Consider the following 24314-nt stretch of genomic DNA (forward strand, 5'->3'; position numbering starts at 1 on the left):
AGGTGTTAGGGAAATATAGGGTCAGGTGGGGATGTGGTAGGAATATGGGATTAGTGTAGGATTAGTATAAATGGGTGGTTGATGGTTAGCACAGACTCGGTGGGCCGAAGGGCCTGTTTCAGTGCTGTATCTCTAAACTAAACATCCCCTTTAAACCTCCTCCCTCTCCTTAAATCTATGCCCTCTAGTTTTAGTCACCCCTACCATGGGAAACAGACTCTGGCTATCTACCCTATCTATGCCTCTCATAATTTTATATACCTCTATCATGTCCCCTCTCAGCCTCCTTCACTCCAGGGAAAACAGACCCAGCCTATCCAATCTCTCTTTATAACTCATGCCCTCCAAACCAGGCAACATCCTTGTGAATCTTGTCTGCACCCTCTCTAGCTTAATCACATCTTTCCTGTAGTGCAGTGACCAGAACTGCACACAGTACTCCAAATGTGGCCTAACCAACGTCATGTACAACTGTAACATGACGTCCCAACTCTTGTACTCAATGCCTCGGCCGATGAAGGCAAGCATGCCTTACGCCTTCTTCACCACCCTGTCTACCTGTGTTGCCACTTTCAGGGAACTATGTACTTGCACCCCAAGGTCTCTCTGCTCAACAACACTCCCCAGGGCCCTGCCATTCACGGTACATGTCCTGCCCTGGTTTAACTTCCCAAAATGCATCACTTCGCACTTGTCCGCGTTAAATTCCATTTGCCAATCCTTTGCCCACTTTCCCAGTTGATCTATATCCTGTTGTAACCTTAGACAACCTTCTTCACTGTCCACTATACCACCAATTTTGGTGTCATCTGCAAACTTACTAATCATGCCCCCGACATTCTCATCCAAGTCGTTAATATATATGACAAACAACAGAGGGCCCAGCACCGATCCCTGTGGCACACCACTGGTCACCGGCCTCCAATCTGAAAAACAACCCTCCCCGACCACCCTCTGCCTCCGATCACCAAGCCAATTTTGTATCCAATTTGCTAGCTCACCCTGGATCCCATGTGTTCGAACCTTCTGGACCAGCCTACCATGCGGGACCTTGTCAAAGACCTTGCTAAAGTCCATGCAGACAACGTCCATCGCCCTGCCCTCATCAATCCTCTTGGTCACCTCCTCGAAAAACTCAATCAAATTCGTGAGACATGATTTCCCACGCACAAAGCCATACTGACTATCCCTAATCAGACTATGCCTTTCCAAATGCATATAAATCCTGTCTCTCAGAATCCCTTCCAATAACTTTCCCACTGATGTAAGGCTCACCGGCCTGTAGTTCCCTGGCTTATCCCTGCTGCCCTTCTTAAATAAAGGCACAACATTAGCTATCCTCCAGTCTTCCGGTACCTCACCCGTGGCTAACGATGGTACAAAAATCTCTGCCAGGGCCCCAGCAATCTCCTTCCTTGCTTCCCATAGCATCCTAGGATACACCTGGTCAGGCCCTGGGGATTTATCCACCTTAATGCGCTTCAAAACCTCCAACACATCCTCCTTTGTAATGTTGATATGCTCCAGGATATCGCTGTTCCCTCCCTTGCACTCACTAGCTTCCACGACCTTCCCCACGGTAAATACAGACGAGAAATATTCATTTAATACCTTGCCCATTTCCTCTGGCTCCACACATAGATTACCACACTGATCCTTAAGGGGACCTACTCTCTCCCTAGCTACCCTTTTACTCTTAATATACTTATAGAATCTTTTAGGATTCTCCTTATCTGCCAGGGAAATCTCATGGCCCCTTTTCGCCCTCCTAATTTCCTTCTTAAGTGTAGTCCTACATCCCCTATACTCCTCGAGGGACTCGCTTGATCCCAGCTGCCGATACCTGACATATGCCTCCTTCTTTGTCTTGACCAGACCCTCAATATCCCTCGTCAACCAAGGTTCCCTAAACTTGCCAGCCTTGCCCTTCCATCTAACAGGAACATACCGGACCTGAACTCTTCCTATCTCACTTTTCAAAGCCTCCCACTTGCCAGACATCCCTTTACCTGTAAACAGCCTCTCCCATTGAACTTTTGAGAGTTCCTGTCTGATGCCATCGAAATTAGCCTTCCCCCAATTTAGGACTTCAGCCTGAAGACCAGTCCTATCCTTTTCCATAAATATCTTGAAGCTAATAGAGTTATGGTCACTGGTCCCAAAGTACTCCCCCACTGACACATCAACCACCTGCCCATCCTCATTTCCTCAGAGGAGGTCGAGTGTTGCCCCTTCTCGAGTAGGGCCATCCACATACTGCTTCAGAAAACTATCCTGGACATACTTAACAAATTCTTCCCCATCTGATCCCTCAGCACTAAGGCAGCCCCAGTCAATATTAGGGAAGCTAAAATCACCTTCTATTACAACCCTATCATTCCTACACCTATCTGTGATTTCCATACATATGTGCTCCTCCAATTCCCTCTGACATTTGGGGGGCCTACAGTATAATCCCATCAAAGTGATCACCCCTTTCTTATTTCTAAGTTCGACCTATATGGCCTCGCTGGACGTTGCCCCCGGGATATCCTCTCTAAGTACTGCCGTGATGTCCTCCCTAATCAATAGTGCAACACCCCCTCCTCTCTTACCTCCACCTCTGTCACGCTGGAAGCATCGGTACCCCGGAACATTGAGCTGCCGGTCCTGCCCATCCCTCAACCACGTTCATCTGCCTTACCTGTAAGGCTTCTTGCATTAAAGTAAATGCAGTTTAGCCTACCAGACCTTCCACGCTCCCTGTCCTGCCGCTGCCCGGCCTGCCTACTGGACTTGCTTGCGTTAATCTCTACATTTGCCTCAACTATCTCATTGGAGAGACTACTACTTTGGGTTGCACCCCCCTGCCAGCCTAGTAGTACTCCCGAGTAGTACTAGCAAACCGCCCGCAAGGATATTGGTCCCCTTCCAGTTCAGATGCAACCCATCTCTCTTGTACAGCTCACCTATGCACCAGAAGAGATCCCAATGATCCAAGTAGCTGAAGCCCTCCTGCCTTCACCAGCTCTTCAGCCACGCATTCATTTGCCTAATCCTCCTATTCCTACCCTCACTAGCACATGGCACAGGGAGTTTTTTTTTATTCATTCATGGGATGTGGGCGTCACTGGCCAGGCCAGCATTTATTGCCCATCGCTAATTGCCCTTGGGAAGGTGGTGGTGAGCTGCCTTCTTGAACCGCTGCAGTCCATTTGGGGTAGGTACACCCACAGTGCTGTTCGGAAGGGAGTTCCAGGATTTTGACCCAGCGACAGTGAAGGAACGGCGATATAGTTCCAAGTCAGAATGGTGTGTGACTTGGACGGGAACTTGCAGGTGGTGGTGTTCCCATGTATTTGCTGCCCTTGTCCTTCTAGTTGGTAGAGGTCGCGGGTTTGGAAGGTGCTGTCTAAGGAGCCTTGGTGCATTGCTGCAGTGCATCTTGTAGATGGTACACACTGCTGCCACTGTGCGTCGGTGATGGAGGGAGTGAATGTTTGTAGATGGGGTGCCAATCAAGCGGGCTGCTTTGTCCTGGATGGTGTCGAGCTTCTTGAGTGTTGTTGGAGCTGCACCCATCCAGGCAAGTGGAGAGTATTCCATCACACTCCTGACTTGTGCCTTGTAGATGGTGGACAGGCTTTGGGGAGTCAGGAGGTGAGTTACTCGCCTCAGGATTCCCAGCCTCTGATCTGCTCTTGTAGCCACGGTATTTATATGGCTACTCCAGTTCAGTTTCTGGTCAATGGTAGCCCCAAGGATGTTGATAGTCGGGGATTCAGCGATGGTAATGCTGTTGAATGTCAAGGGGAGATGGTTAGATTCTCTCTTGTTGGAGATGGTCATTGCCTGGCACTTGTGTGGCGCGAATGTTACTTGCCACTTATCAGCCCAAGCCTGAATATTGTCCAGGTCTTGCTGCATTTCTACACGGAACTGCTTCAGTATCTGAGGAGTCACGAATGGTGCTGAACATTGTGCAATCATCATCCAACATCCCCACTTCTGACCTTATGATTGAAGGAAGGTCATTGATGAAGCAGCTGAAGATGGTTGGGCCTAGGATACTACCCTGCAGAACTCCTGCAGTGATGTCCTGGAGCTCAGATGGTTGACCTCCAACAACCACGACCATTTTCCTTTGCACTCGGTATGACTCCAGCCAGCTGAGAGTTTTCCCCTGATTCCCACTGACCTCAGTTTTGCTCGGGCTCCTTGATGCCATACTCGGTCAAATGCTGCCTTGATGTCAAGGGCAGTCACTCTCACCTCACCTCTTGAGTTCAGCTCTTTTGTCCATGTTTGAACCAAGGCTGTAATGAGGTCTGGAGCTGAGTGGCCCTGGCGGAACCCAAACTGAGCGTCACTGAGTAGGTTATTGCTAAGCAAGTGCTGCTTGATAGCACTGTTGATGACACCTTCCATTACTTTACTGATAATTGAGAGTAGGCTGATGGGGCGGTAATTGGCCGGGTTGGACTTGACCTGCTTTTTGTGTACAGGACATACCTGGGCAATTTTCCACATTGCTGGGTAGATGCCAGTGTTGTAGCTGTACTGGAACAGCTTGGCTAGGGGCGCGGCAAGTTCTGGAGCACAGGTCTTCAGTACTATTGCCGGAATATTGTCAGGACCCATGAGTAATCCTGAGGTTACAACCCGAGAGGTCCTACTTTTTAACCTTCTGCCTAACTCCCTATATTCACTTTGCAGGACCTCATCTCTCTTCCTGCCTATGTTGTTAGTACCAATATGGACAATGACCTCTGGCTGCTCACCCTCCCCTTTCAGAATGCCCTGCAGCCACTCCGAGACATCCTTGACCCTAGCACCAGGGAGGCAACATACCATCCTGGAGTCTCGTTTGCGGCTACAGAAACACCTATTTGCACTCCTTACGATAGAATCCCCTATCATAGAATCACAGAATAATACAGTGCAGAACAGGCCCTTCGGCCCATCGAGTCTGCACCGATGCATTAAAGCCACCTGACCTGTCTACCTAATCCCATTTGCCAGCACTTGGCCAATAGCCTTGAATGTTATGACGTGCCAAGTGGTCACCCAGGTACTTTTTAAAGGATGTGAGGCAACCCGCCTCTACCACCCTCCCAGGCAGTGAATTCCAGACTGTCACCACCCTCTGGGTAAAAAAGTTCTTCCTCAAATCCCCCTTAAACCTCCTGCCCCTCACCTTAAACTTGTGTCCCCTCGTAACTGACCCTTCAACTAAGGGGAACGGCTGCTCCCTATCCACCCTGTCCATGCCCCTCATAATCTTGTACACCTCGATCAGGTCACCCCTCAGTCTTCTCTGCTCCAGTGAAAACAACCCAAGCCTATCCAACCTCTCTTCATAGCTTAAATGTTCCATCCCAGGCAACATCCTGGTGAATCGCCTCTGCACCCCCTCCAATGCAATCACATCCTTCCTATAATGTGGCGACCAGAATTGCACACAGTACTCCAGCTGTGGCCTTACCAAAGTTCTATACAACTCCAACATGACCTCCCTGCTTTTGTAATCTATGCCTCGATTGATAAAGGCCAGTGTCCCATATGCCTTTTTCACCACCCTATTAACCTGCCCTTCTGCCTTCAAAGATCTATGGACAAACACGCCAAGGTCCCTTTGTTCCTCGGAACTTCCCAGTGTCAGGCCATACATTGAATACTTCCATGTCACATTACTCCTTCCAAAGTGTATCACCTCACACTTTTCAGCGTTAAATTCCATCTGCCACTTTTCTGCCTATTTGACCATCCTGTCTATATCTTCCTGTAACCCAAGACACTCAACCTCACTGTTAACCACTCGGCCAATCCGCGAACTTACTGATCCTACCCCCCACATAGTCATCTATGTCATTTATATAAATGACAAACAATAAGGGACCCAGCACAGATCCCTGTGGTATGCCACTGGACACTGGCTTCCAGTCACTAAAACAGCCGTCTGTCATCACTCTCTGTCTCCTACAGCTAAGCCAATTTTGAATCCACCTTATCAAGTTACCTTGTATCCCATGTGCATTTGCTTTCTTGATAAGTCTCCCATGTGGGACCTTGTCAAAGGCTTTGCTGAAATCCATGTAAACTACATCAACTGCACTACCCTCAACTACACACATGGTCACATGCTCAAAAAATTCAATCAAATTTGTTAGGCATGACCTCCCTCTGACAAAGCCATGCTGACTATTCCGAATCAAATTTTGCCTCTCCAAGTGGTGATAGATTCTCTCCTTCAGAATTTTCTCCAATAGTTTCCCACTATCACTCTAGCTCTTCTACTCCTTTTTCTCCCCTGCTGTGCAGCAGAGCCATCCGTGGTGCCACGAACTTGGCTGTTGCTGCTTTCCCTTGGGAGGTCATCGCCCCCAACAGTATCCAAAGTGGTATATCTGTTTGAGAGGGGAATGGCCACAGGGGACTCCTGCACTACCTGCCTGCACCTACTACTCCGTCTGGTGGTCACCCATCCCTTTTCTGCCTGTGCAGCTATTATCTGCGGTGTGACCACCTCCCTAAATGTGCTATCCACGACGTCCTCAGCATGTGACTGCAACAGAAGTATGGATAAAGGTTTCAGGTGTAAACGAGCTGAGGCAGGAGCAGAGTCAGGCTATGCTATGTCAGTAGAAATAAGCAATCTTGGTGATGGGGAGGATATGGGGTTAGAGCTCAGCTCAGGATTAAATAAGATGCTGAGGTTGTAAACAGTCTTGTTCAGCCTGTGACAGTGGCTAAGGTGTGGTGGATGAAATAGGAGCCATGAGAACAGAGTTTGTAGTGGTAACCAAAGACAATGGCTTCAGTCTTCCCAATGTTTAACTGTTTGAAATTTTGACTTATCCATTGCTGGATGTCGGATAAGCAGTGGTGGTGAGGAAGAGCTGGGTGTCGAGAGCATACATGTGGAACCTGACCTGTCTACAACAGGCAGCCTGTAAATGAGAAATAGAAGGGGGAGAAAGATACATCCTAGGGGTAATTCATAGGTAATGGTGTGGCAGCAGGAAGAGAGAAACCTTTGAAGGAGATTCTGTGGCTATGACCGGATAGATTAAGAGTGAAACCAGACGAGGGCAGTTACACTCAGCTGGACAACAGTGGAGAGGCGTCGGAGGAGGATGGTGTGGTCAACTGTGTCATAAGCCACAGATAGATTGAAAAGGATGAGGGAGGATAGTTTATCATGCTGACAATCATTGAGGATGTCATTTGTGACTTTGACCAGAGCCGTTTCAGTTCTGTTCCAGAGATGGAAACCTGATTGGAGAGGTTCAAACATGAGAAAGATGGGCCTGAATTTAGGAATTGACAACACATACATGGATTTTGGAGAGGAAAGAGAAGTTGGAGATGAACTGGTACTTTATCAAGACAGAAGGATCAAAGGTGGGATTTTTGAGGTGATGGGTGATGAGACAGAGAGGCAGGGAGGTTTAGAAAGGGAATTCCAGAACAAGGCAGCTAAGGGCATGGCAAGAGGCCAGAACTGGAGGAGTGTTGCGATGTCAGAGGGTTGTAGGGCTGGAGGACGTTACAGAGATAGGGTAGAGCAAGGTGATGGAGGGATTTGAAAACAAGGATGAGAATTTTAAAATTGAGGTCTTGCTTAACTGGATGCCAATGTAGTCAGTGAGCACTGGAGTGATGGGTAAATGAGACTTAAAGTGAGTTAGGTAATGGGCAGCAGAGACTTTGGACAAACTCCACTTTACAGAGGTTTTCAGGCTGCGCAGGAGAGCATTGGAATAGCCAAGTCTAGAGGTAACAAACATATGGATAAGGGTTTCGGCAGAAGATGAGCTGAGGCAAGGGAAGAGACAAACGATGTTGCCGTGAATGTCGCCAGTATTGGTGATAGAAATGGGGTCAGAAACTCAGGGTCAAATAGGATGCCAAGGTTGCGATTGGTCTGGTTCAGCCTCAGACAGTGACCAGGGAGGGGAATGGACTAATAGATGCAAGAATAAGAATGCAAATAAAGGGAAAGTAGGAAATAGTGCAATTTAAACCGGTTGGATTATGCTGCAACTCTTTGATTCCACTACAGCTTATTATTAATTAATTTTGAATATTTTAATATAATTGTTTCAGCAACAGTCCCCTTCCACACTACTCATAGTTCCTAAAATTCAACACATGAATTGTCTTGCTGCAGATTTGATATTTTAAACATGTTATTGGATTGCAATTAATTTCTCTCCTCTGCTAGACATGACATCGGTTTGTAATTCATTTCTCACCTGAGTTAGATATGAGGTGGCATTATAATTAATTATAATTAATGTCTTCTCCTTGTTGGACTTGCAGTTGGAATCTAAATAATGCCTTATTTCCATTAAAGGTGTGGTTTTATTATAGTTAATATCTTGTCCCAGTTGGACTTGAAGTTAGATCTTAATTAATGGCTGGCTTCATCAGATGAGGTTGGATTGTAATTAATGCTTTTCCCTATTTCTCTGCTTTCTTTCAGTCCGCGGCCATCAAAAATGTGAATTAAACTGCAGGGCAGTCGGATACCGCTTCTATGTACGTCAGGCTGAGAAAGTAATCGATGGTACACCATGTCACCCTAATGCAGAGTTTCTGTGTGTCTCAGGGCAATGCAAGGTAAGACTTGTCACATCTCTATAGCAGTCATCAGGTGTAAGTGTTTGCAGGATGGCAGGTGTAGGACTCACAGCTCTTGGTCTACTAAATGTTTATTTGTCTAAATTTATTTTATTCTTGGATGGTATTTGCTGGTTACAATTTTAGGTGTTATACTGTATGGTTATGAATACATGAAATTACTACAAAGAGCACAACGTATCTTCAATAAAACTAAAAGTGGATGAACATCTCTGACAGTAATTGTTTTTCAGATAATTTGCTATTGAATAAATTGAATAGCGCTGTATTTGTTGCTCATATTTACTTGGTATTGCTCTTTGCTGAATGTCCTATCACAGTTGGACCTGCATGTCATCCTTTTTTATGATGGCGGAGAGGAGGTTTTAGATTAGATTAGATTAGAGATACAGCACTGAAACAGGCCCTTCGGCCCACCGAGTCTGTGCCGAACATCAACCACCCATTTATACTAATCCTACACTAATCCCATATTCCTACCAAACATCCCCACCTATTCCTACCAAACATCCCCACCTATTCCTATATTTCCCTACCACCTACCTATACTAGTGACAATTTATAATGGCCAATTTACCTATCAACCTGCAAGTCTTTTGGCTTGTGGGAGGAAACCGGAGCACCCGGAGAAAACCCACGCAGACACAGGGAGAACTTGCAAACTCCACACAGGCAGTACCCGGAATCGAACCCGGGTCCCTGGAGCTGTGAGGCTGCGGTGCTAACCACTGCGCCACTGTGCCGCCCTTCTCGGGCTCCTGGTATTGGAAAACAATAGATAAGCCCTGATATTGACAGGAGCAGGTCTGGTAAGTGGAGGGGGTAGAATTTTGTGTTGGGAAACCAGGAAGTCTGTGTTTCTCCACAGCAGGCAACTTTTATTTTAACAGGGTTACTGCTTGGAGATTCTGATGAAAGGTCATAGATCTGAAACGTTAACTCCGTTTCTCTCTCCACAGATGCTGCCAGAATTGCTGGCACTTTCTGTTCTCATCCCTGTCTGGAAGTCAGTTTGATTGTCAGGCTTGCTACCAGTTGGAGCATAGTGGGGGTCCTGTCCCCACCCCTGTGGGGGATCTTTGGATGAGGGTGGGGGGGTCTGATTGGTGGGGGCTGTGGGGAGGAGGGTTCCAATACCAGGGAAGGAGGTAAGCTTGGCAGGTAGTGGGGTGGGGGTGTGTGTGTGGGGGGAGACTGGGGAAGAACTCCTGCTCCTCTTTACCTACAAGAGGGAATTTACCTTTACCCTGAAGCTGTCCATACCTCCCCCGAGCTACCATGTTTCCCTGAAAAAGGTTATTGCAGTCTATATAGCCAATCCCATTGTCTTCGAATATCATATCCATCAGTAACTTTTCTAATACCAGGTATCAATTTCATTGCCCGTTCCTGCACCCCTGCAATACCTGGATGTCTTTTTCTTCTGACAATGTTCTGACTTGTCTAGGTTTCTCCAGGAAGTCTGGACCAGCTCTTTATACAAATTCATTTACAGAGATGTTTGCAATATTCAACAGCCAGGATTCTATTCTATTTGCTGCCTTTATTGCTCCTACACACTGTGTTGATGGTGTCAATGCTATTATGGATAAAACCATTCTCCTGTGTTGTGTCTTATAGGATAATACAAATTAGCTTATATTGCCACTATTTATTGTCCTTTCCCAATCTCATGACATTAACTGGCACCTGTCTGTCATTAACCAAGCTTGCTGATCTGTCCAGGTCCTTTGGTATTTTATCAATCTGTTCCTGGTTGGTTGAAGTCACTCCAGTTTGACAACATATCCATTGTTTCCTTCAAAATTGAAATGGACATGAATCTGTCCATCCTTCATGTTGCTCATGGGTATGTCTGCAAGTGTCCAGTCAATTGAGCAAGTGTTTTCTGTGATTCGCCAGCACATATCATTAGATATGAAAGCTTTGGGTTGTTTTTCATAATTTTAGTCATCGATTGAAAGAAAGATTACTGATTCTAGCACAGTTGCTTAAGGGGAATTAAAGTTCAGCCCTTTTAGCAGCTGCTTTAAACCAAATGTTGTGCAATACTATTCAATCAGTGTAAAAATATAAACACTTCTGAATATTTTTGTAGAGGTTGAGTGAATTTCTCTGGTTGTTGTGATGTTAAACTCTGCGAGTGGCAGCAATTCTTTGTATGTGGTACTCTAGTGCACTCAACTGGCAGCTCTGTGTCTTGCAATTATAGAGGTGCAGGTGCATATTCTGTTTCTGTTAGTGTTGTCCCACCAGGGATTGCTCGAGATCTTTATACATCATGATATTGCTTCAGTTCATTCCCCTATGAAACAGCAGGATTTTCTTTGGGGAAAGAGCAGTATGTTTTAACATTTATAGAAATATATGAAGCATTATGTACTTTAAACTTCCATTCACTAGGATTTCACTACTAAAAATGTAAAAAACATTTTCAGACTTATTTAGAACTTTGCAGATGCATCTTAACTATCAAAAGAAATACCGAAGGGAATCTTAATCTGCAGTATTTTGCTTTTATTTGATCACAGAATTTTTGCTGAAAGTTTATTTCTTTCTCCACCTTAGAGACTTTTTTCAATCACATCAGGATAGTGACCTTGAACGAGGACCAATATGATCGACACTAAAGCAAAATACTGTGGATGCTGGAAATCTAAAATAAAAACAAGAAATGCTGGAAATATTCAGCAGGTCTGGCAGCATCTGTGGAGAGAGAAGCAGAGTTAACGTTTCAGGTCAATGACTTTGCCTCAGATCAGATTCTGATGAAAGGTCATCAACCTTGAACATTAACTCTGTTTCTCTCACCACAGATGTTGATCTGCTCAGTATTTCCAGTATTTTCCTTTTTTATACCAGTATAATCAGCTGTTACATGTAGGCCAGACCATGTAAGGGCAACAGATTTCCTTCCCTAATGGACATTAGTGAACCCGATGGGTTTTTACGGCAAGCTGATAGTTTTATGGTCGCTATATTTGATGCTAGCTTTTTATTCCAGATTTATTTAATTAACTGAACTTAAATTCCCCAGCTTCCATGGTGGACTTTGAACTCATGTCTCTGAATCATAAATCTAGGCCTCTGGATTATTAGTCCAGCAGCATAACCACTATGCTACCGTACCCCAGCCTCCTTGAAGAAGAGCTGCTCCCTGTTGGATCGGCAGCTCACAAATGCATAAGACGGTGCCTGATGGCTTGTTTGTCAGGTCTGGCAATTTTGTGAACTTCGCCTGTGATGCTGCCAGTCAGAATGAGTGAGCACTTGGGTTTGCAGCTCTGATTGGCTTCCCACAGGTGCAGGGCATCATTGACTATACACAATGGTAATCTGGCCAACCCCCAGATCAACCTGCTGTAGTTGTCAACTGCAAGGGTTTCCATTCCATCAATGTGCAACTGGTGTACAACCACAAAAATATATTTCTGCAGGTGTGTGCCAGATTCCCCCAGAGTTGCCATGATCAAAGCTCCTCACATCTACAAGCAGACTTAAGGTGTGGATGCTAGGAGACAAGGTATACCCACTTCACACTTGTCTGATGACACCTGTCTGCTATGAATGTTGGAAATTGTAGCATGATTAAGTTTTGAAAAACTGTGATTTTTAATGTAGTTTAAGATGGAGTCAGAGAAGTCAGGTGACCTCACATCAACTCTGCTTAAAGACAAGACAGAGATCTTGGTTATCAGGATAACAAAGATTCCAGATGAAAAACCTTTTTGAAAAGCAGAGACTGCGGGGGTATAATACCTGAAGAACAATGGGTTTCATTGTCCCAGACCTTCAGATCATAAACAAGGAGTCAGTGACTCTGAGAATGTAAATGAATGGAAGCTGCTAACACCTGGAAACAGTGGAAAGCCCGGGTGGCTCTGCTGTAACCAGACTTTTGGACTTTGCATCTTGGAAAAGGATAATTGGCTATTGACTTTTGATTCGAGATAAATTCAACAGACTTTCTGACGACAGACAGCCGTAAGGAAGAAGACAAGCAACAGTGGTTGCCTCCAAGGAGAGATAGAGGGAACACCTGCTCTCAAAGAATACTGATAGAGTGAAAAGCTGCGAAGACTTGAACATGTTTTCAAAGTTGAGGTTTGCGGAGAAGTTAAAGACCAACAGGATCACCAGAGATCACCTTATTCACAGTCATCCAGGTCAAAAGTGCTTGGAGAAATGAGCGAAGAGGACGTTGACTTTAAGAAAGGTTTGGGAGATCCAACTCATTGCAACTGGGAGGAGTTTAAGACTTTTAACTGCAAAGAATTCACCATCAAGGAGAACTTATACAAGAGTGATGTGAGGTTTTTAAAAGTTTTTTAATAAGTGAAGAAAACTTTGTAATTTCACCTGGCCTTTCAGGTGAAGCAGCGATTTACTTGTACTTCTTTCAATGTAGTATACTGTATTCGCTGCTCACAATGTGGTCTCCTCTACATTGGGGAGACCAAGCGCAGACTGGGTGACCGCTTTGCGGAACACCTCCGCTCAGTCCGCAAGCAGGACCCCGAGCTTCCGGTTGCTTGCCATTTCAACACTCCCCCCTGCTCTCATGCTCACATATCTGTCCTGGGATTGCTGCAGTGTTCCAGTGAACATCAACACAAGCTCGAGGAACAGCATCTCATTTACCGATTAGGCACACTACTGCCTGCCGGACTGAACATTGAGTTCAATAATTTCAGAGCATGACAGCCCCCCATTTTACTTTCATTTTTAGTTGTTTTTTCTTTTTTCTTTTTTTCCTTTTTTTTCATTTTTTACAACCTTTTTTTGCATTTATTTCATTTCATCTTAGTTTGTTCAGTTTGCTTACCCACTGTTTTTTTTCAGGTTTGCACTTGCTGCTGTTCAATATTCAGTGCATTAACACCTAATCTGTACTAATGCTTTGTCTTTCAACACACCATTAACATATTGTTTGCCTTTGTTCCGTGACCTTTTGGTCAGCTATGTGGCCTTGTCCAATCTACACCTTCTCCTTTGTTATCTCTTGCCCCACCCCCACCTCACTTGCTTATAACTTGTGACATTTTTAATATTTGTCAGTTCCGAAGAAGGGTCACTGACCCGAAACGTTAACTCTGCTTCTCTTTTCACAGATGCTGCCAGACCTGCTGAGTATTTCCAGCATTTCTTGTTTTTATTTCAGATTTGCAGCATCCGCAGTATTTTGCTTTTACTTGCAAAGTACTATTCAGTTAATGAGGATTTCTTTTAGTTTAGTTATAATAAAAGTCTTAAAACATGAAATCTTGTCGTGTAATCGTTAAATTGGTCTAGGGAGTTCATATCTCGTGTTTTAACATTAACGGTCTCACTGAGGTTGTAACACTGTCTTAAACCTGACCAGTGAAGCCCAATAGTGCTACAATGAATGCCATATGATCACCAGCTGTGTGATCGAATAAACCATCAACATGCTGAAGATGTAGTTCTGGTGTCTAGACGGATCTGAAAACAATATTCAATATGCACCAGCTAGGGTCTCCAGATATGTTTTAGTGTGCTGCGCTCTGCATAACATTATACAGCAGCAAGGTTTGGACCTGCAGGAGGAATAAGGCTAGGAGCTCAGATCTTCTTCGGATAATTTAGATGGGAAGAGAGGAGGAAGAAGACGAGGAGGAGGAAGGTGACTAATGCAAGGCACTACCGCTTGCTTACATTGTTGCCTAGGATGCCCTTATTAATGCAAGGTTCACTTAGGTTACATCAGTTTACCCAAGTCACAAGCACATACAGAGGCCATTCTTCCCATGCTTCCCCCTTCCCAATACCATTGACACAAAGCAGATCCAGTTCTGATGAAAGGTCATCGACCCGAAACTTTATCTCCATTTCTGTCTCCAAAGATGCTGCCAGACCAGCTGAGTATTTCCAGTACATTCTGTTGTTATTTCAGACATCCAGCATCCATAGTATTTTGCTTTTAAATGCCCAACCACCCCTTGCTCATCCCCTGATTGGTCCCTGTCATTTCATGCCTTCCCATCAACCAAACAGGTTAAAAAGCAACTAAAAATGGGCAATATGGAAAAGTGGTGCACAACAATAATCCTTCCTTTTTGCCCTCCTTTTCTCGAGAGACAATGGGTAAGCACCTGGAGGTGGTCAGTGGTTTGTGGAGCAGCGCCTGGAGTGGCTATAAAGGCCAATTCTAGAGTGACAGACTCTTCCACAGGTGCTACAGATAAAATTGGTTGTCGGGGCTGTTACATAGTTGGCTCTCTCCTTGCGCTTCTGTCTTTTTTCCTGCCAACTGCTAAGTCTCTTCGACTCGCCACACTTTAGCCCCGCCTTTATAGTTGTCCGCCAGCTCTGGCGATCGCTGGCAACTGACTTCCACAACTTGTGATCGATGTCGCAGGACTTCATGTCGGGTTTGCAGACGTCTTTAAAGCGGAGACGTGGACGGCCGGTGGGTCTGATACCAGTGACGAGGTCGCTGTACAATGTGTCCTTGGGGATCCTGCCATCTTCCATGCGGCTCACATGGCCAAGCCATCTCAAGCGCTGCTGACTCAGTAGTGTGTACAAGCTGGGGATGTTGGCCGCCTCGAGGACTTCTGTGTTGGAGATACGGTCCTGCCACCCGATGCCAAGGATTCTCCGGGGACAGCGAAGATGGAATGAATTGAGACGTCGCTCTTGGCTGACATACGTTGTCCAGGCCTCAGTGCCGTAGAGCAAGGTACTGAGGACACAGGCTTGAAACACTCGGACTTTTATGTTCTGTGTCAGTGTGCCATTTTCCCACACCCTCTTGGCCAGTCTGGACATAGCAGTGGAAGCCTTTCCCATGCGCTTGTTGATTTCTGCATCGAGAGACAGGTTACTGGTGATAGTTGTGCCTAAATAAGTGAACTCTTGAACCACTTCCAGAGCGTGGTCGCCAATATTGATGGATGGAGCATTTCTGACATCCTGTCCCATGATATTCATTTTCTTGAGGCTGATGGTTAAAAGAACAAAGAACAAAGATAATTACAGCACAGGAACAGGCCCTTCGGCCCTCCAAGCCTGCGCCGATCCAGATCCTCTCTCTAAACATGTCGCCTATTTTCTAAGGTTCTGTATCTCTTTTCTTCCTGCCCATTCATGTATCTGTCTAGATACATCTTAAAAGACTCCATCGTGCCCGCATCTACCACCTCCGCTGGCAATGCGTTCCAGGTGCCCACCACCCTCTGCGTAAAGAACTTTCCACGCATATCCCCCCTAAACTTTTCCCCTTTCACTTTGAACTCGTGTCCTCTAGTAATTGAAACACCCACTCTGGGAAAAAGCCTCTTGCTATCCACCCTGTCTATACCTCTCATGATTTTGTACACCTCAATCAGGTCCCCCCTCAACCTCCGTCTTTCTAATGAAAATAATCCTAATCTGCTCAACCTCTCTTCATAGCTAGCGCCCTCCATACCAGGCAACATCCTGGTGAACCTCCTCTGCACCCTCTCCAAAGCATCCACATCCTTTTGATAATGTGGCGACCAGAACTGTACGCAGTATTCCAAATGTGGCCGAACCAAAGTCCTATACAACTGTAACCTGACCTGCCAACTCTTGTACTCAATGCCCCGTCCGATGAAGGAAAGCATGCCGTATGCCTTCTTGACCACTCTATTTACCTGCGTTGCCACCTTCAGGGAACAGTGGACCTGAACACCCAAATCTCTCTGGACATCAATTTTCCCCAGGACTTTTCCATTTACTGTATAGTTCACTCTTGAATTGGATCTTCCAAAATGCATCACCTCGCATTTGCCCTGATTGAACTCCATCTGCCATTTCTCTGCCCAACTCTCCAATCTATCTATATTCTGCTGTATTCTCTGACAGTCCCCTTCACTATCTGCTACTCCACCAATCTTAGTGTCGTCTGCAAATTTGCTAATCAGTCCACCTATACTTTCCTCCAAATCATTAATGTATATCACAAACAACAGTGGTCCCAGCACGGATCCCTGTGGAACACCACTGGTCACACGTCTCCATTTTGAGAAACTCCCTTCTGCTGCTACTCTCTGTCTCCTGTTGCCCAGCCAGTTCTTTATCCATCTAGCTAGTACACCTTGGACCCCAAGCGCCTTCACTTTCTCCATCAGCCTGCCATGGGGAACCTTATCAAACGCCTTACTGAAGTCCATGTATATGACATCGACAGCCCTTCCCTCATCAATCAACTTTGTCACTTCCTCAAAGAATTCTATTAAGTTGGTAAGACATGACCTTCCCTGCACAAAACCATGTTGCCTATCACTGATGAGCCCATTTTCTTCCAAATGGGAATAGATCCTATCCCTCAGTATCTTCTCCAGCAGCTTCCCTACCACTGACGTCAGGCTCACCGGTCTATAATTACCTGGATTATCCCTGCTACCCTTCTTAAACAAGGGGACAACATTAGCAATTCTCCAGTCCTCCGGGACCTCACCCGTGTTTAAGGATGCTGCAAAGATATGATTAGATTAGATTAGAGATACAGCACTGAAACAGGCCCTTCGGCCCACCGAGTCTGTGCCGAACATCAGCCACCCATTTATACTAATCCTACACTAATACCATATTCCTGCCAATCATCCCCACCTGTCCCTATAATTCCCTACCACCTACCTATACTAGTGACAATTTATAATAGCCAATTTACCTATCAACCTGCAAGTCTTTGGCATGTGGGAGGAAACCGGAGCACCCGGAGAAAACCCACGCAGACACAGGGAGAACTTGCAAACTCCACACAGGCAGTTGCCGGAACCGAACCCGGGTCCCTGGAGCTGTGAGGCTGCGGTGCTAACCACTGCGCCACTGTGCCGCCCCAGCTATTTCCTCTCTCGCTTCCCTCAGTAACCTGGGATAGATCCCATCCGGACCTGGGGACTTGTCCACCTTAATGCCCTTTAGAATACCCAACACTTCCTCCCTCCTTATGCCGACTTGACCTAGAGTAATCAAACATCTGTTCCTAACCTCAACATCCGTCATGTCCCTCTCCTCGGTGAATACCGATGCAAAGTACTCGTTTAAAATCTCACCCATTTTCTCTGAGTCCAAGCATAACATTCCTCCTTTGTCCTTTAGTGGGCCAATCCTTTCTCTAGTTACCCTCTTTCTCCTTATATATGAATAAAAGGCTTTGGGATTTTCCTTAACCCTGTTTGCTAAAGATATTTCATGACCCCTTTTAGCCCTCTTAATTCCTCGTTTCAGATTGGTCCTACATTCCCGATATTCTTTCAAAGCTTCGTCTTTCATCAGCCGCCTAGACCTTATGTATGCTTCCTTTTTCCTCTTAGCTAGTCTCACAATTTCACCTGTCATCCATGGTTCCCTAATCTTGCCATTTCTATCCCTCATTTTCACAGGAACATGTCTCTCCTGCACGCTAATCAACCTCTCTTTAAAAGCCTCCCACATATCACATGTGGATTTACCTTCAAACAGCTGCTCCCAATCTACATTTCCCAGCTCCTGCCGAATTTTGGTGTAGTTGGCCTTCCCCCAATTTAGCACTCTCCCTTTTGGACCACTCTCGTCTTTGTCCATGAGTATTTTAAAGCTTACGGAATTGTGATCACTATTCCCAAAGTAGTCCCCTACTGAAACTTCAACAACCTGGCCGGGCTCATTCCCCAACACCAGGTCCAGTATGGCCCCTTCCCGAGTTGGACTATTTACATACTGCTCTAGAAAACCCTCCTGGATGCTCCTTACAAATTCTGCTCCATCTGGACCTCTAACACTAAGCGAATCCCAGTCAATGTTGGGAAAATTAAAATCTCCTATCACCACCACCCTGTTGCTCCTACATCTTTCCATAATCTGTTTACATATTTGTACCTCTATCTCACGCTCGCTGTTGGGAGGCCTGTAGTACAGCCCCAACATTGTTACCGCACCCTTCCTATTTCTGAGTTCTGTCCATATTGCCTCACTGCTCGAGTCCTCCATAGTGCCCTCCTTCAGCACAGCTGTGATATCCTTTTTGACCAGTAATGCAACTCCTCCACCCCTTTTACCTCCCTCTCTATCCCGCCTGAAGCATCGATATCCTGGGATATTTAGTTGCCAATCATGCCCTTCCCTCAACCAAGTCTCAGTAATAGCAATAACATCATACTCCCAGGTACTAATCCAAGCCCTAAGTTCATCTGCCTTACCTACTACACTTCTTGCATTAAAACAAATGCACCTCAGGTTAGGCCACATTCATTGCAGGCAGCCGCAAACCTGTCGATGAGTCTCTGCAGACACTCTTCAGTGTGAGATGTTAATGCAGCATTGTCAGCAAAGAGGAGTTCCCTGATGAGGACTTTCCGTACTTTGGTCTTCGCTCTTAGACGGGCAAGGTTGAACAACCTGCCACCTGATCTTGTGTGGAGGAAAATTCCTTCTTCTGAAGACTTGAATGCATGTGAGAGCAGCAGGGAGAAGAAGATCCCAAACAGTGTAGGTGACAGAACACAGCCCTGTTTCATGCCACTCAGGATAGGAAAGGGGTCTGATGAGGAGCCACCATGTTGAATTGTGCCTTTCATATTGTCATGGAATGAGGTGATGATACTTAGTAGCTTTGGTGGACATCCAATCTTTTCTAGTAGTCTGAAGAGACCACGTCTGCTGACGAGGTCAAAGGGTTTGGTGAGGTCAATGAAAGCAACGTAGAGGGGCATCTGTTGTTCACGGCATTTCTCCTGTAGCTGGCGAAGGGAGAACAGCATGTCAATGGTGGATCTCTCTGCTCGAAAGCCACACTGTGCCTCAGGGTAGACGCGGTCAGCCAGTTTCTGGAGCCTGTTTAAAGCGACTCGAGCGAAGACTTTCCCCACTATGCTGAGCAGGGAGATTCCACGGTAGTTGTTGCAGTCACCGTGGTCACCCTTGTTCTTATAGAGGGTGATGATATTGGCATCGCACATGTCCTGTGGTACTGCTCCCTCGTCCCAGCACAGGCAAAGCAGTTCATGTAAGTGCTGAGAGTATAGCAGGCTTGGCACTCTTGATTATTTTAGGGGTAATGCCATTCTTTCCAGGGGCATTTCCGCTGGCTAGAGAATCAATGGCATCACTGAGTTCCGATTTTGTTGGCTGTTCATCCAGCTCATCCATGACTGGCAGAGACTGGGCTGCATTGAGGGCGGTCTCAGTGACAACATTCTCCCTGGAGTACAGTTCTAGGTAGTGCTCAACCCAGCGGTCCATTTGCTTGCGTTGGTGAGTGATTGTGTCCCCTAATTTAGATTTGAGGGGGGTGATCTTCTTGATGGTTGGCCCAAAAGCTCTCTTAATGCCATCATACATTCCTCTGATGTTTCCGGTGTCGGAGGCCAGCTGAATATGACTGCATAGGTGTTGCCAGTAGTCATTTGCGCAGCGCCTGGCTGTTCTTTGTGCAGCGCTTCTGGCTGCTTTAAGTGCTACGGATGTTAACTCGCTGGGGGCTTTCTTGTAGTTCAGTGCGCTTAGCGGCTATGACAGGTTCCAGCTCTTCAAAGTGAGATTGAAACCAGTCTGCATTCTGCTTCTCACGTTTGCCAAAGGTGGGTCATTGCTGAGTCATAGATGGCATCTCTGATGTGGGCCAACTTCATCTTTGCATCCCCTGGAGGAGTGTTTTGAAGGGCTTTTTCAAGCTTAGTTCAGGCAGGCTCAGCTTGCAGCTTAATGCATTCTGTTACTGCATGGCTGGTCTGTAGTCTAATGGCCACAGGCTGGTGTGCTCGGAGCGGCTGAGGGGGAAGAGATGGTGCTGGAGCTCACAGCAAGCTGGGGGGAGGAGAGAAAGAAAGTGGACAGGCAGAGACTGTGAGGAAAAAAAACACAACTCCATACGACCAACACTGAGAGAGCACGAAAAAACAAAGAAACTCCGATAACATTTTTAAAAAATGTTTTAAAAAATCGCAGCTGCTGACGGTCGGGCCTCAAGTCGGAGCAAGTATCGAGGGGGGAAGAAGCCGCTGCCTCTGGAGCTGAAGCCACGGAGCCCGGGCTGATAGTTCGATGCTACTGGCGGGGGGTGAGGAGCTGTAGAGCCCCTGCTCAGGGATAGGAGCTAACAACCCCACTGTCTTGTGGGCATCTCGGGAGAGACCAAGGCTAAGGGAGTAAACCCCAACAGAAAACCCGGAGCGGAACCCCGAAGGCGGTCATGTGTCACCTTTGGCTTGTTTCCGGCAGTTCCTGCAGCCGTACCGGTGCCAAACGTCGTGCTCTGCACTCCTTTGGACCCCACCAGGAAGGCCGAGAGGGAGGTTTTGACGCTTGGGCAACTCACAACCTCCATACATCCGCCCAGGCATGCGGCATGGAGAGGTCACTTCATAGTTGCCTCACAGCGACCAAAACAACACGGAAGAAGGTACCAGCCCTTCGTTTTGCAAGCTGGATCGTCAGAACTATGTGTCCTGGCCTGTCAGAAGACCTTACACAAATCAACGATTCTCGGAAGACCGCCATCATTAACAACGAGCTCAGTAGACTCAATGTGGACATTGCAGCACTTCAGGAGACACGCCTCCCCGCGAGTGGATCTCTAAGAGAGCAAGACTACACCTTCTTCTGGCAGGGTAGGGATCCTGAAGAACCAAGACAGCATGGAGTGGGCGTTGCCATCAGAAACTCTTTGCTCAGCATGATAGAGCCACCCTCAAATGGCTCGGAACGCATACTGTCCATCCGACTGCTCACCACCTCTGGTCCAGTACACCTACTCAGCATCTATGCTCCAACACTCTGCTCCCCACCTGAAGATAAAGACCAGTTTTACGAGGAACTCCATAACATCATTAGCAGCATCCCCAACACCGAACACCTATTCCTGCTGGGGGACCTTAATGCCAGGGTTGGGGCCGACCATGACTCATGGCCCTCCTGCCTTGGGCGCTATGGCGTTGGAAGGATGAATGAGAATGGGCAGAGACTGCTTGAGTTGTGTACCTATCATAACCTCTGCATCACCAACCCGTTCTTTCACACTAAACCCTGTCACCAGGTTTCTTGGAGGCATCCAAGATCGCGTCGTTGGCACCAGCTGGACCTCATCGTCACAAGGGGAGCCTCGTTAAACAGTGTTCAAATCACACGCAGCTTCCACAGTGCGGACTGTGACACTGACCACTCCCTGGTGTGCAGCAAGGTTAGACTCAAACCAAAGAAGCTGCATCACTCCAAGCAGAAGGGCTGCCCACGCATCAACACTAGCAGAATTTCTTATCCACAGCTGTTTCATAAGTTTCTCAATTCACTTGAAAAATCCCTTCAAAACAGAACAATAATATTTTTATCCTTAACTAAACAATAGAAATTTATCATAACATCTTCTCATACATGTACAAAAGTGTGCACATGGGTGTAACTTCAAAGTCTTACTCTTTTTTCCCACTACTTCTACATAATGCAACTCCTGTGGCTTGCTCAGAGGTAGAGGCAAGTCATTCAGAATTCTGTTCTGAATGCTGAGGGGCTCTTGGCCGATATCCTCTGGAATCTGTAGACTGTGAGGGCCTCGCCGAAGACTGCTCCATCTGCACCTGTACAATGCAGACTTGGCCATTGGACACAGGGATGGGCAATAAATGCTGGCCTAGCCAGCGACTCCCTCATTCCATGAATTAATTAAAATAAACAAGGCTGCATGTGGGTTACTGACTGAAAGGTGAGAAGTCGAAGTACAAAATGGCTGACTCCTGTTCCTATGTTCCTGTGTTCCTTTAAGTGGGGTCCCCACTTACATGTACCCTTTCACTATCATCCCTCTCATGGCCCAATTGCACTTCACGCCTCGCACTGTGCTGGAGAACACTTTGGCGCAGATCAATGCAGAACGATAAGGACAAAGCTAAGGACCTGATTTTCAATCCAGCATCTGGAATCCAACGCCTGGAATATTTCCGGGTCCCAACCTCAGGTCACGTCACTGAAGTAACATGATTTTAAAATGCAAAGGGCCTAATTGACCTAGGTGGGAGTTTGGCACTCAATTAGTGACACTGAGAGCTGACTGACGGCAGGAGCTAGAAACGGAAGGTCCTTTGAAAAGGCAAATGGCAGCCATGACAGTGCTTGCTGTTTGCTAAGGCGATGATGCAGTAAAGTTTGGTATGTACAGGCATCCACGGGTGACCCAAGGTAGTCAGACGCCTTTCCTCAGGTGATAACCAAAGCATTTGCTGAGAGGCGAGAGATATTGTTCTTGGTGTCCGACAGAAGAAATTCGCCCAGAGAAACCAAAAGGGCTTGGATGGAGGGGCAACGGCGATCAGCAGCAGAGGAGTGACCAGAAAGATGTAGGTCCAGTGTCGGAAAAGATTCAATGAGCTGATAAGGTTTGGAAAGGTGAGTGGAAATCGATGGCCAGGTGACTGGCCTCTATCTCTTTATGCAGAGTGTGCACATGAGCTGAGTGGACTGAGTGCCCATGGTGTTCTCTAACATTGTCAGATCGATTGGTCAGTTGCATCAATGAGAATTCAGCCACCCTCACCACACACTGAGATGTGGGCATCACTGAGGAGCGCAACATCATTTGTCAATGTCATGAAATGACATATTGAGCCAGGCCTTCCCGGCGTCAAGGCCTGTGGTGGGCTTCTCCCGGAGGTATTTTCCGGGAACCCCCACCATGACCCCCGACGTCAGGGGGGGTTGTAAAATCCAGCCCTATGTTTCTGTGAGTGCCACATGACATGTGGATCACTCATATTAAATTGCGTTACCAGATAACTGGGAATTCCCTGTCTCCTCATCTTTGACAGCCAGGGATGCCAAAACTCAACTCATCTCCAACTCCTCCTCTGCATTTGTTAGCTGGGAAATATGTGGAGGACCACCTCCAATTCTCTCCCTATCCCTACTGTTCTATGCCGTGCCCATGATCTCTCTTCTCACTTCCATCCCCGTAATCTCTCTACTCACCCGGCGAGCTCTGTGTTCCTGAGGATCTCACCACTTTCCCCGCGATCTCTCTTCTATCAGTCAGGCTTGTTGTTGGGTGGGAGACCCGGAGAAACAAATGTAAGCATGTCTCGTTTCCGGGTTTCCCCAATGCAGTCAGTTTTATTCCCAGGTCATATTCACGGTGACTGGAGGATAATTTTAAACTTTATTACTTGCTGATAAACTGGCTGCATGTTTTCCTTTTCCATTGGCTTCAAAAGTGAAAATTATCCCCAAACCATCTGATTTACTCTTCAGTCTAATGCCTATGTGTCCCATGTGTTAAAATGTATTTAGAATTAGCTGCCGGAATCCATAGGTGTGTATACGTTTAGATGAGCTGAGATGTTCAAACATGAGTTGTTTAATAGGATCTCAAGCTGTGTTGTATTGACCTCGATTCCATCTCATCACTTTCTGTTCAAACATTAAAACTGTACTGTAGGATCTCCCTTTATGTTTCTATCATTCCAACTCCAAAATCACTGCAATTAAATGAATGATAGTTTGTTTGTATAAACAGATGGTGGTGCTGAGCAGTTGAGTGCGAAGAACCAGGTTCACCCCATTCCACTAAGTTCCTCGTATGTGTTGAGAGAGAGGCTACAGTATCACCGAGCTGGCAGGGTAGTTAGAAACATTTTGAAATAATTTACTTCAGGTTTCCAGTATTTTGCTTTTATTGTAGAAACATTTAGACAAAGCCATCCTGGATGGATGATATTTTTTCAGTGACAAGGAGC

At 46.3% G+C, this 24314-nt stretch overlaps 1 protein-coding gene across 1 annotated transcript in view; it reads left to right on the plus strand.

Moving 5' to 3' along the window:
• The window catches only part of LOC137350551 (thrombospondin type-1 domain-containing protein 4-like), a 471004-nt gene that overhangs the window by 66020 nt on the left and 380670 nt on the right, over positions 1-24314 (plus strand). Inside the window, exon 9 of the mRNA XM_068015210.1 lies at positions 8468-8604. Within this exon, the coding sequence (XP_067871311.1) occupies positions 8468-8604 (137 nt within the window). The remainder of the gene's footprint in view (positions 1-8467; positions 8605-24314) is intronic.

Source organism: Heterodontus francisci, chromosome 35, assembly GCF_036365525.1.
Source record: "Heterodontus francisci isolate sHetFra1 chromosome 35, sHetFra1.hap1, whole genome shotgun sequence".
In the NCBI taxonomy this organism is placed as follows: Eukaryota; Metazoa; Chordata; class Chondrichthyes; order Heterodontiformes; family Heterodontidae; genus Heterodontus; species Heterodontus francisci.